The sequence below is a fragment of the Petaurus breviceps genome, unplaced genomic scaffold (genome assembly GCF_028583685.1).
Source record: "Petaurus breviceps papuanus isolate PSGF00001 unplaced genomic scaffold, PetGlider_PUasm1.0 175, whole genome shotgun sequence".
Classification (NCBI taxonomy): Eukaryota; Metazoa; Chordata; class Mammalia; order Diprotodontia; family Petauridae; genus Petaurus; species Petaurus breviceps.
Window position 1 is genome coordinate 6251240 of NW_027185764.1, and position 15660 is coordinate 6266899.

General features: G+C 49.1%; 1 protein-coding gene across 1 annotated transcript in view; it reads right to left on the minus strand.

The window, feature by feature from the left end:
• Positions 1 to 4484: 4484 nt before the first annotated feature.
• FBRS (fibrosin) overlaps positions 4485 to 15660 on the minus strand; it is a 13036-nt gene continuing 1860 nt past the window's right edge. The window contains 18 exon segments of the mRNA XM_069084666.1: positions 4485 to 6470; positions 6706 to 6913; positions 7092 to 7175; positions 8338 to 8418; positions 8655 to 8781; positions 9361 to 9432; positions 9588 to 9617; positions 10405 to 10473; positions 10651 to 10746; positions 11008 to 11052; positions 11305 to 11445; positions 11447 to 11511; positions 11896 to 12197; positions 13031 to 13331; positions 13462 to 13510; positions 13644 to 13673; positions 13788 to 13823; positions 14803 to 14982. Coding sequence (XP_068940767.1) covers positions 5954 to 6470; positions 6706 to 6913; positions 7092 to 7175; positions 8338 to 8418; positions 8655 to 8781; positions 9361 to 9432; positions 9588 to 9617; positions 10405 to 10473; positions 10651 to 10746; positions 11008 to 11052; positions 11305 to 11445; positions 11447 to 11511; positions 11896 to 12197; positions 13031 to 13331; positions 13462 to 13510; positions 13644 to 13673; positions 13788 to 13823; positions 14803 to 14982 — 2433 coding nt within the window. The 3' untranslated portion in view covers positions 4485 to 5953.

The window sequence follows — 15660 nt, forward strand, 5'->3', positions numbered from 1 at the left end:
GCTCTGATGTGCTGTCTTAATTTGTCTTGTACTAGGGCAAATAGTCCAGCTACAAAAAGAATAAAGTATTGTAAGGCTATTTCAAAGAAGTATGGTTCTCAGAAAAGGGATCTAGCACTGGGAAGGAAAATTTATCCCACATGAACCTCAGAGATGTAATCATTTACCCAGTACCTTTCCCCCAAGTTCACATGAACCAGGTCTGATATGGGGGTTGACTCTAAAAAGTTAATTTATTGGCTCACTTCATTCTGCATCAGTGCCTACAAGTCTTCCTGTGGTTCTCCAAAACCATTCCCTTCATCACTTCTTTTTTTTTTCTTCTGCTTTTTGGAGGGGGGAAGGTAGGGCAGTTGGGGTTAAGTGACTTGCCCAAGGGCACATAGCTAGTAAGTGTTAAGTGTCTGAGGCCAGATTTGAACTCAGATCCTCCTGATCCAGGGCCGGTGCTCTACTCACTGCACCACCTAGCTGCCTCCCTTCATCATTTCTTATAGAACAATAGTATTCCATCACATTTATATATCATAATTTGTTCATCCATCCCCCAATCAATGAGTACCACTTGTTTCCAGTTCTCAGCCACCAAAAAAAGGTTCTATTCCTGTAGTTTGTTTTTCTTGATACTAATCCTCCCTCTAATTCCCCTTTCCTCCTTCTTCCTTTCCCTATTTTCCAGCTGAATGAAACATATTTCTCTAACCAACAGGGTGTGTGTATAGTCTTCCTTTGACTACTTCAGAAGAACATGTCACCCACTTCTCCCATCTTCCTCCTAGTTTGTGTAGACTTCTACTTGTGCACTTTTGTTTCAAGTAAGATAACTGTCCCTAACCTAACCTAAACTCCCTTCTTCCTCCAGCCAGTGTATTTATGTTCTTCTTCCAAGATCGTCAGTCAGTCAATAAACATTTACTAGGTTGCTGCTATGTACCAGTTACTATGCTAAGAACTGGGGATACAGAGAGGCAAAAGGCAATCTTGTCCCTTAAGGAGATCGAAATCGAATGGAGGAGACCACATGCGGACAGCCAAGCACAAATAAGCTGCAAGTACAGGATAAATGGGAAATAATCAACAACGGAAAGACAGTAGAATGAAGAGGGCTCAGGGAAGGCTACGTTACAGAACCACTCCCAGTCCTTTTGTCTAATCAGTCTCCCCTCTAGGACAACTAATGATGACAGGGTTCTTTCCCTATAAAAATGTGAGCAGATTAACCTTTAGTCCTTTATGACTGTTCATTCATTTTACCTTTTTATGTTTCTCTTACCTCCTGTGTTTAAACCTCAAGATTCTATGCAGCTCTATTTTCATCAGGAATACTTGTAAGTCCTATATTTCATTAAAGTTCCATTTTTCCCCCTTATAGGATTATACTCAATTTTGTTGGGTAAGTCATTCTTGGTTCTAAGTCTATATCCTTTGCATTCTAGATCCTGTTACAAGTTCTCCACTTTGTATTAGTTGTTGCTAAATTGTGTTATAGTGACTGTGGCTTCTCAGTAATTGAATTTTTTCTTCCTGGCTGCTTACAGTATCTTTTCTTTGACCTAAGAACTCTTAAATTTTTGGCCATAATGTTTCGGGGATTTTTTCACTTGGGAGGTGACTGGTGGATTCTTCCTATTTCTACTTTGTCCCCTGGTTCTAAAAAGTCTGGGTAGCTTTCTTTTATCATCTCTTTGAAATATGATGTCTAGGCTCTTTTTTTGGTCATGGTTTTCAAGTAGTACAGTGATCCTAAAATTTTCTCTCCTTGATCTATTTTCCAAGTCAGTTTTTCTGCTATGAGATACTTCATGTTCTATTTTTTAAAAAATCTTTTGACTTTCATGGAGCAGCTAGATGGCACAGTGAGTAAAGTGCCAGCCCCAGAGTCAGGAGGACCTGGGTTCGGATCTGGCCTCAGACACTTCTCACACACACACACAACCTAGCCGTGTAACCTTGAGCAAGTTACTTAAGCCCAATTGCTCTCCAAAAGGCAAAAAAAATAAAAAATTAACATTAAAAAAATTAAAATAAAATCTTCCAGTATTTCTTGTTTCATCAAGACAATGGCTTATATTTCTTCATTATAATTTTCTGGGAGTTTGTTGCTTAGGAAAGAATTTATACCTCATGCCAAGCTGTTAATTCTCTTTCCAATTCTTTTCCCCATTGATCTCATTTCTCTTGCAATTTTTCTAGTATTTTCATCTATAAAAGCCTGTTTAACTCATAATTTTTATCTTCTAGGAAGTCAAGTTGAATTTGTGCCCAACCTATTTTTGTAGAAGTTTTGGTGCCGTTCTTTTTTTCTGGGTTTGGATGTTGAGTGACCCTGTCACTACAATAGCTCTTTATGGAGGAATTGCTTGACCATTTTTCCAGCTTACTTCTTGATTTCAGACTTGAGGTTAGAGCCAGGCTCTGCACACTTCTGGAGAGAATGTCTGGGGCCAGGTATTGAGTATTGTGTTATTCCCGGATTTCAGGGACAGTTCAGGAAGGGGACCTGCAAGATTTCAGTGTTACCAAAGTGGTCTAATCTGAGTTCCCCGTCTTGAGTTCTATAAGCCGGCCACCTGGGTTTGGGTCTGAACAGCAGACTCTTGGGTGCTTCCTTTGGAGTTTCAGTAGACTGCTGCTGCCATGGTAACCAGCTGGAAAACCCTGCTGTTTCACAGTAACAGAACTGCAGTTTCTTCTGGCCTGGGATGCCTGTCCTGGTTACTCTTCAGCAGGTTGCAGACTGATGGTAAATTGACGAGACCCCATCCCCCTCCTGGGATCAGAGGCACACAGCTGTTGCTTCTGAACTTGTTTCTTACTCAGCACACAGCCCAAGCCCACGATTGCTCCTTACCTTTAGCACCACAGCTGGGCACAGGTCACTGCAGCAAGTGTCTTGGATGCTGAGACCCCCAAGTGAGTAGGGGCAAGGCTGCCAGTTGGCACCTGTTCCTGCATCCTGCACTAGGTCACAATGCCCTGATGTGGCTGTGAGGCCTCATCTTGCCCTGATGCATCCCTTGAAGCTGGAACACTGTACACTGCAGTTCCTGGCTAGACTGCCATATCATGATGGCAAAGAAGCCTGTCTGCCTCCCTACTCCAGTGATTTTCTTTCAGCTAGGTGGCACAGTGTAGAGAGTACAGGGCCTGAAATCAGAAAGACTCATTTTCCTGAGTTCAAATCTGGCTTCGAACACTTACTAGATGTGTGATCCTGGGAAAGTCCTTTAACCCCATTTGCCTCAGTTTCCTCATCTGCAGAATGAACCAGAGAGGGAAATAGCAAACCACTCTTGGTATTTTCAATACCAAATGAGGCCACTGAGTCAGACACAACTGAAAAACCTTGTATCATCACATTTGTTCAAACTCATCCCCTCAGCTAAAATATAAGCCCCTTGGAAGCAGACACTCTTTGTCTTTCATCTCTGTACCTCTAGTGTACCACACATAAAACATGCTTAACAGACATTTAACTTGTTGAATGCTAGACGGTTTACACTCTATTTCCTCCAAGCTTCCTTCAAACTTAAGATATCATGACTCTAAAATCATTATCATTTCCCCATCTGGGAGTATATAGGCATTTTCCAGGTAGCCTGTTGGAGATATTAATTCCTTTAAAAAAAGGAATGATGCAAGCGTAGTCTGATGATTGGTCACCAGGGCTGCTAGAAGCTTATATCAAGGTGCAGGTCTATGATCTGCCATCACCTCTGCCTCCAGTCTGGCCTCCGTGTTAATCCAGCAAAACCAAGGTAAGCCTGTAAGGCCAAATTTACTCAGCTGTTTTTAGTGAGTTCTTTGGGAGCCTCCACTGAGTAGCTAGAAGTGCAGATGATGACAAAGTCTGGGTGGAATGCTCTTCCCCTTAAAAACGTTTGGCTTGAAAATGTGAAACGAAAACATATTTCTACCCCTATTCACAAAGAGTACAAGTAAAACCTGGAAGTGACCTTGGAGATTATGAAGCCTGATGCCCTCATTTTATAGATAAGGCTAAGGTTTAGATATGCAGTGGATTGCCCAGGGTCACTACAAACCCTGGGTTAGACTAGTAACTCATTAGGACTAGCTTCAGAAACACTTTGTGGTTCTTTGGCCTCGGAGCCTCACCTAAATTTTTCTGACTTTAATAGAATGCAAATGGTCAGCCAAATGGAGTAGAGTTCTTTGTGATATGGGTTCCTGACTCATGGATCAATCTTTTTGTCATTATATCCTGATGCTTCAAAACTAGGTATGTACCCCCTATTTCATTGGCTTCATTTAGGGAAACGAATTTTAGCATAAGGATAAGATGAACAGAACAGGAAAATCTGAAAAAGTCCCAAAAGTACCCAGTCTACCTCCTACCCCCAATCCTGGTCATAATGGTCTCCAAGTTTATCCCCTGGTGCACACCATCCAATTTGGGCCCCCTCCTCCCACCTCCCTCTTCCCACCCAGTCCCAGGCATACAGTCAAAGAGGAGGAAGATAAGCTGCATTGTAACACTCCTTTTTTATATAAATATCCGCAAATATTACAGAGCCAACATCCCCCATTTACCCCATGGAGGGAGCCAACTGAATATCTTTGTTTTTTAACAAACCCACCACCTTAATAGTCTCTAAGGTGGCCCAGAACACAGGGGTACCTGCAGCTCCCTGAGGCCAGGCTGGGGCTAGGGTTATTGTTAGGAAGAGTTCAGGAAGGCAGGAAGCTTCCAAGGATCTGCCTGCCTTGCTCTGCTCCGTCCCCTGTTCTTTGGTCTGTGGGACATGATGAATTCAGCCTCCCTGCTAGGGAATTCAGGGACTCTGAGGGGAGGAAGCAGCATAAAGGCAGACACCAAGTTCTGCCTTAGGACAGCAGGCCCCCAAGATTCTTGGGAATAGGAAAACTGACTCTTGGGGGATGCTTGGTCCAGAGCACCAGGACCTACACATTGAGAGGGACAGAATTTCTGAGGCTTAAGAATTCAGGAAGCCTGGGGATGACAAGAAACAAGATATAAGGCTGGAGGGAAGTGGCCTTGCCAGCCAATCAAAGAGGACTTTCCCCTTCCTCCTAGAATGGCAGGGTGAGATTAATACAGTATATCCTGGCCCAATCGATGGACTCAGGGAGGCCGTGCCCACTTTTGTCCCTCATCTAAATCACCAATTTCCTGAGGAAAATAAAGCCAAGTCCCTAGTATCTCCTGCTGGGTTCCCAATCCCAACTCCCCACCAGGCTTTCCCCTTTCCTTCCCTTTCCCCCCTCCCCCCAGACAGAGAGGCGAGAGGCTGGGAACAGAGCACCAGTCTGAGGATTTAATTAAACAAGGGAGGGGGGAAGAGGGGTTGGGCTGAGGGGGCACCCCTGTAAAAATGTACAAAACACCTGGGGGGGCCATGTGGAAGGGGAGATAAATATGTACAGGGAACCCCCCTCCCCCCCTAACCCCCCATCTTCTCAGACCCTATGAAGGAGGGTCACTGGTGACTTCTGATGTCCCAGCAGCCCCATCCTGCTTCCCCCCAGGAGGGAAGGGGGAACAAGAGGCCTGGGTATGTGTGACTCTGGCCTCAGGCTTGATAAGCCTACAGGAGGCTGTTGGGAGGCTTAGCATCCAAGGGACCCTCTGAGGGAGCCCAGATTTAAAAGGGGAAAGGGGAGGGGATGGGGAGAAAAGGAGAGGGAAAGCACTGCCTCTCAGGTGGTCACAACCTCTGCCCTCCAGGTGACCCCCATCCCTCTAGAGAGTGGCTCTTGCACTTAACCCCTTTGGGGGTGGGTGGGTCTGGGACCTCTACTTTCAGGATGATCCCATGGCTGGGGTAATGACCTCTGACCCCATGACAATTCCACAGAAGCCTAGGGGTCATGACTTTTGCCCTCCCAAATAGAATCACAACTTTCACCCTAAGGCTGGGTGGGGAAGTGAAAAAGGGGGAAGGAAATGGAGCTCTACCCCCAGCCCCTCCCCTCACCTATCAGCTCTGGGTGGTCCTGGTGGCCTAGGGGGAGAACCAGGCCGAGGGGCGGGCACCAAGGGCGGCGGAGCCCCCAAGAGGGCCCCAGGAGGTGTCTTGCTAAGCAATTGAGGGGGCCCAGGGGCTGCGGTAGGAGGTGGGGGGGCCAAACGACCATAGAGTAGAGGATGGGTAGGCTCCAGACCATAGAGGCGAGCTGTGGCCACAGCTCCTGCCCCTCCCAGCTCCTCCCCAGCCTCATAGAATCGTGGGGGCCGGGCCAGGCGTGGAGGGCCTGGCAGCCAGGGCTCCAAGAAGGGGGCACATCGGTCAGAAGGACTGGGACCCAGGAAGGGGGGTGGTCGGGGCCGATCAAAAAGCAGGTGTAGGCTGGGAGGCCCAGGGACCTCCTCCTTCCTCTCTTCCTTCACCCTCACAGGCTCCTTGGGGGGTCTTACCCCCTCCTCCCCAGCCCGGGACTTGGGGGTGGCTGGGGAAACTCGAAGCTGTGGTCGGGAAAATGGGAGATCCCTAAGGGAAGGGAGAAGAGATGTGCTTAATAAATGCTTGTTGCATGAATGAAATGAAGAACAAGTGACAGTCACAAAGGAAAATGAAATGAAGAGAAGCTAGAAACTAGATTTCTTTCTTGGTGGGTGTGAACAAGAGATGGAGAAATGAAGGAGTCCGGTTAAGGTCAAGGGCAGCTGAAGTCAGAGGTACAGAAAAGGAGGTGGAGGGTCACAGTGCTCAGGAAAAGCCATACCTATCTTTCTCTTCTTTGGGGGCTGAGGGCTCTCGCCTCTCCACTGGACGTTCCTTGTCCGAGCCAGGGGTCCGTGCAGCCTCAGGGGGTCGGGCCCAGGCAGGAAAGGCAGGGGGACCACGGTGCAGCCGGGCCCATGGATCAGGAGGAGAGGCAAAGGCAGGAGGGGCCCCTGGACTTTCTTTCTGGGCAAAGACAGCACCAGTGTCTAGAAAAAGAGAAAAACCAAGTTGGCCAGCTCTAAGAACCAGGAGTTTCAGACTAAATGTGAAGCGACAGGATCCAACTGGCTGCCTGCTCCACCCCTGGGCTGAGGGACCGACACAACTTAGAGAGGAAAGGGGCTCTTCTTCCCATCTCTCTGACCACAGCACCCCCAGACTCACTGAACGTCGGGCTGCCCAGGCCTCCAAAGGCCCCATTGGAGAGAGCAGCCAAGGACGCAAAGCTGGTAGGACGCCCAAAAGGATCTGCAGGGGAAAAGGGAAATCAGTCAGCAAAGCACTGATGTAGCACTTGCCTTTCTCGAGCCCGGTGTTTAGGATATAAAAATGTACGACAAGGTCGCCTACCCTCAAAGGAACTAAGAAGTCTTCCCGGGGAAACAAGACTAACACAGAAGAAGTAAAAAAAAAAAAAAAGATGTAAAGCGGTTGTGCTAGAAGATTCCAAATGAAAAGGAAAGACCAGTGTTACACCTGTCCAGGACAGGGGTGTCACCACAGGCTGGGAATGGGAGAGAATTCTTAAACCCAGAACAAAAGAAAAGATGTTGTTTGAAGGGACCTAAGACGTCACCCAGTCCAACTCCCTCATTTTATAGAGAAAATAAGGCCATGAAAGAAATGGTTTACTAAATGTTGCATTACAAATGAGTGGCAAAGCCACTTTACCCCAAGTCCAGGGTCTTTCCACTAAACTTTGTTACTTAATGGAGAAAGATTTAAGCTGAGTTCAGAAGAGCTTATAGGCTCTAGATAGGTGAGAGGGATGGAAACAGGGGTATCGGGTAAGTGAAGAGCAGAATAAGCGAAGACTCAGAGAAATGTGTGTGATACCGTGTTTCCCCGATAATAAGACCTATCCCTAAAATAAGCCCTCCCCTTACTGTGTAAGATTCCTCTAAAAATAAGCCCTCCCCCGAAAATAAGCCCTATTGAGATTGCTACTGTAGTGAAGGTGATCCCCTGCACTACTCGCTACATTACGGTACCCTCTGTATGCACCGTTCCCCCCCCTCCCCCCTCCCGGTGAAACGCACGCCAGGCTCCGAGCTGCATCCAATCAGAGCTGCAGCAGTGAGCGCGTCATCCTGTTCTTCCCCAGTGATTTGCTTATTGAATAAAGGTACATTTTTTTGTTCACATTTACCTGTTTATTAAAATGGCTGTCAATGTTCATTAAAATAAGCCCTCCCCTGAAAATAAGCCCCCTGGTGTTTTTCTGTCCAAAAAAAAATAATAAGACGGTGTCTTATTATCGGGGAAACACGGTACATTCAGGGGACACTGAGGGAACTGGGCATGGATGACTGGGAAGAACTATGGGTTCTTGCCCTCTAGACATGGGGTCACCATTTCTTAGCTTAATCCTAGGGCTAGTATAAGGAAGACTATGAAGAACGACTCTTACCAATGTGGGTACTGGGGCTCAGAAAGGATGCAGGGGGGCCGGGAGCTGCTGTGAAAGGGTTGGCAGCAGGATGGACAGCACCTGAGAGAAAAATGGAGAGAAAGCTTTCCGCAAAGGAATTCAACACCAAGATTCTAAGATTTATTATCCAGCAAATGGTAGAGCTGTAAGAGACTCAAACAAATACAGAAGAAACAAAGGCTGAGAAAGAAACCTCAAGTGACTTAGCCAACATCATACAATTATAGTTAGTGGCATAGTCACTACTGGAACCAAGGAAAACTAACTGCCAAACTAGTGCTCATTCCCAGGCTCACCTGTTGCGGTGAAGAGGGAAGCTGGGTGGGAGAGTTCCTGCCCAGGGGGAAGGCCTCCATAGGCCCCAGGGAGGCAGGGCAGAAGGTCGTTCCGAAAATCCAGCTTATGAGGATCACCCTGCATTAACTGGAGAGGAAGAACTACGGTGAGGGATTTTAGTATGTTCCTCCCTTCTCTATTCCCTTCCTCAAGGTTTCCTGAAGATGCTAACCCCTGGAGAGAACAGGGAAATGGGCAAATCTAGTCTTGGGGATCCCCTCTCAACTCCCTTTTGAGAGTCCACTGCCCTTGACTGGACACATTTCTCCCTGAAACCTGGCCCCACTCCCACAGAGACAGGCTGGAAAACAATCTGATAAATTAGACCTTGTTTATGTGAGTTTACATGGGCGCCACTTCTTCAGTGTATATGGAAGGCGGGGGAGTGGCATTGCATTTTTATAGGAAATGCCTAAGAATTGAAAAATCATCAAGCCCCAAAAGGAATGAAGCCTTGATGATAAAGTTGTCGGCACCCCTAGGGGCAGACAGAAACTGTCTGGGGGCAGCAGCTGCTCCTATCTAGCACTACCTCACGTGCCCTAAATCAGTCAGTAAAACATCTCTCCCAGGAGCCCGTCCTTGCTCAGCTCCGACTCTCATGCCTCTAGCTCCCCACTCTCCTTGATTCAGCTCCATCCTTTCTCTACCAGTTCTGGTAGGTACCTTCATCTTCTCCTGGTGCCTCAAGATCATATAGGCCACTCGCACATGCATGGCACACCACTTCCCTGGTTTCTGAGGTGCAGAAGTAACGGAAGACAAGTAACACCATTAGCCTTCCCCAGTCAAACTTCCCTCCTTCCCCATCGCCCATAAGACCCTAAGCCATGCCCTTCTCCCTCCCTGACCCTCTGAGCCCACTAACCCACTCTCTTTCCCATCCTACTCACCCTCAGTGGGGGGCGGAAATGGTCAGGGATCTGAAGGGCAGGAACAGAAATGGGGGCACAGCTTAGTCCCATCTGCCAGCACTCATTTTAGCAAACCCAGACTCTCTAAAATTCCAGCTTCCCTTTGCCCTCGGGGTCCTGGCCTCTGAGCCCAGAGATCACAGTCCTCAGAGCTCTTTCCCCTTAAAACAGCTCCCTCCCTTAGAATAACACACAGCCCTTTTATTAAGCCCCCTTCCCTGAGCTACAACCTGCCCCTAAAAGCTTGTCCCCCAAAGTTCCAATTTCAGGGCGGCTAGGTGGCACAGTGAATACAGCACCGGCCCTGGAGTCAGGAGGACCTGGGTTCAAATACAGCCTTAGATATTGAACATTTACTAGCCATGTGGCCTTGGGCAAGTCACTTAACCCCAACTGCCCTGCATTCCCCCCTCCAAAAAAAAAAAAACAATTTTTTTTTTTAATTTTTAAGAAGTTCCAATTTCCTAATGGGTCCCATCAACACTTCCAAGGTCTCAGAACTTTCTTTTTCTGGATCCTCCCCCTACCCTGTTCATTCCTTAAGGAATTTTCTCTCTCTCTGAAACCCCCACTGCTCGTTCCTTTGCTTGAAAAACAAACACTGAAGCCCCTAGGAAATGGCCACGGTGAGACTATTTTTCCTTTTTCTTCCTGGGGGGGGGGGTGGGGAAAAACCACCAACCCAACCCATTAAAGTTCCCTACTTTGCCTACAAGGCATTCCATCTTCCCCATGTACTCACCACTCCTGCCCTCATTGCCAAGAACTGGCCCTCTTTTGTCTCCCCCAGGCTCACCTGTGTTCCCTTCTGGGGCAGCCCACTGGGGACCGGCCCCAGTCGTGGTGGCAGTTCTGGATTCGTGCTCTGGGGAAAGGAAGGGTGAGTGGGTAAGGATATGGGAACGGAGATCTGGTAACTGAAGGCCCGTCTGGGATCTAAGAGTTAATTCCCCTAGGGCTTTGGAAGTGGGACAAAGAGCACACGATTTATCAAGAGATAGGCGGGAAAGGAGAATATAAGAACTGTGTTTTGGACACTCACCTTAGGCTGGAAAGCCCCCTGCAGAGAACCGAAGGAAACAGCAGGAGGCAGACCAGGAGGGAGGCCAGGGACAGCAGGGGGGAAGGCCGCATAGAGCTGTGAAGGAAAAATGACCAAACTGGGGTCAGAGAACAGCAAAAAGGTCTCTTTTCTTGCCTATCATACTGCTCCCTTGCTCCATAACTAAGAATTCAGTGAGATCTCATCTAGGACAGACTTGGTTGCCACTGGCAGCCTGTGTCCCTACCACATTGCTGAGTCCTCTATACCAAATGAATGCTCATTAAGCACTAAGAGAAAAACTTGCCACAGTATTCCCACACCCAACTATGACCCAGGGCTCCTCATGGTACTCACATTATGCCGGAAAAGGCCTTCGATTTTTCCTGGATATTTCTCAAACTATGAGAAAGAAGGCAGGGACAAATTATAAGCCAGAGACACTAGACTTCCCTATCTCCCACTGGAAGGACCTCCCACACATGGATTCAGATGGTTCCCTCCCACCCCAAACATCCCTTCCCACTGTCCACCTCAGAATACACTTCACCATCCCATACCGTCAAACCATCAGGGAACTTCCCCCAACCCTCCAAAGGCTTCAGATGCCCCTTCCCACCCCTACCAGGTCCCTGAATGGGAAAGGAATCTCACCATGTGGGGACCGTGGGGGGGCAGCAAGCCAGGAGGGTAGGGGGTGAAGTGCTGGTGGGTGTGCTGGTGGGTGTGCTGGTGCTGGTGGTTGTGCTGGTGGAACTGGAAGGCCAGGGGCCGGGCTGAGCCCCCTGCCCCCCCCCACCTCGGGGCCTCCCTGGGCGCTCAGGAACCGAGTGCTCAGGTCCTGCCGCATCAGCTCCTGCTCTGTGAGAGGTGACCAGGACGAGGTAGGGTGGAGGGAGAGAGGGATTTATACCCCCCTTCCCCATTCCACCAAACCACCCAACTCAAGCATCACCCCTACTGGGCTCCTATCCCTTACTTCTGCTTCCTCCTGCTCCAGCCTTTCGTGGATCAGTCTTTCCCCTTAGGTTCTTGCCTCTTTTGGGTAACTTTCTTCTACTTCTATTACCTAACATTTATTCCTTCATCCTTTCCTTTCAGGCTTCAACCCACACCCTTCTCCTGGATCCATTATCTCTTGAAACTGAATTTTCCCAATTCAAAGGGAAGAATGCCTGCCCCAGAGCTTCTTTCTCTAGGGTCTCTCTCTACCTTTCGCAGCTATACAGGCTCTTGAAGACTCACCAGAGAGGGCACTGGCCGTCGCAGCCCCAGGGTGGCCTGCCACCTGCAGCAAAGGTGGGGGTGGGGGTAGAGTAGGGCCAGGGGAGAATAGGGCAGGATGGGGTGGTGGGGGAGGGGGCCGGAGCCCAGTAGGGGGAAAGCCATGGTTGGCCAGGGGCAAGGGCAAGGAGGGCGTTGGAGGCCGATGGGAGAGTTGAGCTGAAGAAGATGAGGAAGAAGAAGATGAAGAGGAAGAGGAAGAGGAAGAAGGTGGAGGTGGGGCCACTGGAGGGGCAGGAGCCTTCGGGGGTGGCCTCGAAGAGCTGTGGAAAAAAAAAGTAAGGAAACATGAAAAATTTGGAAGAATCTCATCTATTTGGGGGAAGGTCAGATTTGCTAACAACACCCTTCTCACATCCAATGCATTTATAAAGCTTTTCTCCGATATGAATTTTCTGATGTTTGCTAAGATCTTAAGATTTAAGCTTACAGACAAATATGAGGGTATACCCCCCCCCCGCCCAAGGAACCACTCTCAGGCAAAGAAGGCTTTCATTTCTTTTGTTTCTGTTGTTTCCTCTCCCTGATCCTTTCCCATCAACTTCTTTCATCCATCCTAATTTACCTGGCCTACACAGATCTCTCTCTTCTCTGGCCCCCATGAATATGTATGCTATAAACTACGGCTTTCGACCTCAATTTAACTTCTAAAGCTTTACGCATTACTCAAAAACCATACAGCCTAGGACCAATGCATCTCAGCACGTCTCTCTCAAGTCTTCCTTTTCCCAGGTTAAGTTCTCTTTTTCAGTATAGCTCCCTTTTTAGAGAGCATGAAGTAATAAAAAGAACACTAGATGGAAAGAAGTCAGAAGACCTATCCTTTAGTCCTGACTTTGCTACTATCTTACAGCATGATCTTGAACAATCATCTTGCCTCTCTGGCTCAGTTTCCTTATCTATAAAATAAGCGCTAATATTCTATCACTCTTAAGAGTTTCACATAAATCTTTTCTCTCCCTAGTCAGAATACTTGGTCCTTTAAGGCAGGAACACCAACCTTTTTCACTAATGCCCCATGGTACCTAGAATGGTACAAGTAGAAGGAATACATGAATAAAAAATATGATCAAATTAGCTTCCTGGGATCACTTACCTGCCAGTGCTGAGGTCCAGGCCACTGCCATAAGTGGAAGAGCGGATGCCGAAGGGTGAAACCCGGAGCTGCAATTGGGGTGGGGGTGGGGGTGGCAGACTGACAGGGGCTGGCATTGGGGCTGGGGGGGTAGTTGGGGGTCTGGGGGCCGGTGGAGGCAGTGGCTCCTTGGCAGGGAAAGGCACTAGCAGCGGGTCGGGTCCTGGGGGCTGCTCCTGACTCCGCTCCAGCCCCGACACTTTGGGGATCACAGAGAGTTTCGCTTCACAGTTCCCATTTAAGTTGCCATGGGGGCCCGAGGCTAGAAGGGGAGGGGAAGGTACAAGGTCAGTGGCCAACTGGGTGCTTTACTGTCCCTCCTCCCTTCTTGGGAGCAACTAATCTCCAGATTGTGCTCAGCCTCAACCCCAACCCTGGCCCTCGGAACAAACCTTTGCTGGTTGAGACAGTAAACGATGGATCGAGGTCATCATCAGAGACCTGGCAAGGGAGAGAGGGGAAAGCAGTCAGTTCCTGGTGGCACAAGAGATTCTACCCAGAGATGTCACAGTCCCAAGTCCAAATAGCCTCTGGGCACCCTTAGCAACCCCACCCAACATAGGCACCAACTCACCCTCTCGTCCAGGTCACTCTCCGCGTCACACTGGAGAGAAGGAGAGACAGAAGTGTCAGGGGAGGGGAGAAGAGTTGGCAGGGGATGCGGCAGTGTCTTCTGGAGAGAGAGTGGGAAAAAACTGGGCAGGGAATGACCACTTACTATGTATCCGGCTTCCAGAGAGTTTCGGGAGGAGGCCTATAAGGGAAGAGTACACAGGTAAGGGACACTCATCAGGAAGAAGTCAAAGGCAGAGTCAAAGAGGCATTTGACTCCCGTATGTTACCGCTGTCCAATTCAAGCTCAAACTCCACAAAGTTGGGCCCGTTTGCCCTATGCTCAGCCTAAATTTTCTTCTATCAAAAGACTTGATCCAGTACTAACTAGTCCCAATCCTAAGGGGTTATGAAATCTTAAATATTAATGCAGATTTTAGGTCACTTAATCCAGCCTCCCAACCTGAAAAAAATCTTTTCTTTAATCTGACATATGATCACCCATAGCCTCTGCTTAAACACCCCCACAGATGGTGAGATCACACCTCCAAAGACAACCCTTCCATTACTGGACAGTTTTGACTGTTAGGAAATTCCACCTGAGCTGTCCACCCCTTATGCCTTGGTGTGTGGCACATTACAACCCTTCAAAGGAATGTTTAAAGATATCCATGTTCTTCGTACCCTCTCAATCACACAAAGCAGTCAAAAACTCTCCTATTTATGAAAGGTCTGCAGCTTTGGCCTGCTCCCCACCTCCTTCAAGATTCATATTCTGAGACCCTAGGACACCATGCCCTTGAAGAGCTGTTTCCTTTAGACTGTAAGTTCCCAAAACCCACTCCTCTAAAAATCCTTGAGTTAGAAGTAAACTTAAGAATCATCTAGTCCAACTTCCTACTGAATACAGGAATTCCTCTCTGCAGCGTTCCTAAACCAGCAGCTTTCCTGTAAACCTTCGCCCATCGGTCCTAGCTCTACCCTCTGAAGGACTGTTCTCTGGACCTGTCAGTTTGCTCGTTTCCTTTCTAAAGTATCATACCCACAACCCAATCACAAAGCACTGAAAGACAAGGTTAGCTGCACTGTGACCAACAGAAGAATTACAGACGTAGTACAGCATAGCATAGGATACACAACAGACTTACGGAAGGGTAAGAGTGGGGGGTGGCACATCTCACCTCTTTCCTCCTTCGCTTGCTGGACCTTTTGCGGGCACGGTCCCCTGGGGGCCGGCCAGTCTCTCGCTCTGAGCTGTCTCCTGGCTCCCCTCGGCCCCCCCCTACACCCCCCCGCTTCCGCTTTCCGGAATGTTTTAGCCGATGCTCTAGTCGCTCTGGGGGCTGAAGGGATGCATCCTTCTGCGGGCAAAAAGTAGACAGGTGAGAGAGACCCTAAATGATAACCATTATTTACATAGCACGGCTCTCTGCAAGCACCTCGTTTGATCCTTAAGGCATCACTGAGGATCCAACAAGTATTTATGAAGCACCAACTCCATAGGAGGGCTGCGTGTGAGACTGGGAGCACAGACATAAGTGTTACAGGCATGATCTCCACTGTGCAGATAAGACAGGGAGTCTGGGAGACCCAAGGAGACTTAGCCACGGTCGCACAGCTAATGTGTGTGACAGGCCTCTCCTGATCCCAAGCCCAGGCCTGCTGCCCTGGGCCCTGCCGCTGATGACAGGCCTGGCTCCCTCCTCCCCCTCCCACCCCGGCTGCTGCTTCTCTTTTCTCCAAGGCCAGCCCCACGGCCAGAGGGCGGACAGCAGCCAGCCAGCTCTGGGGTGTGGTGGCTCCCCGCAGCCAGGTGGCCCTGGGGATCGGCTCCCTCCCACCCCCCAGGGAGGGCAGAGGCCTGGCCAGAGGAGCCGGTTGCTCTGGTTTGGGATGCCATCTCCCCTGCCCCTCCTGCCAGGCCGGCCCCTCACTCCGGGACGCTGCCGCCCCGGCCTTCTCCTCCCCCGCTCTGCCCCCCGGGCTCCAGTCCCTTCCTCCCAGGCTCCAACTCAGGCCCTGACAACCTCCCCCCCCCC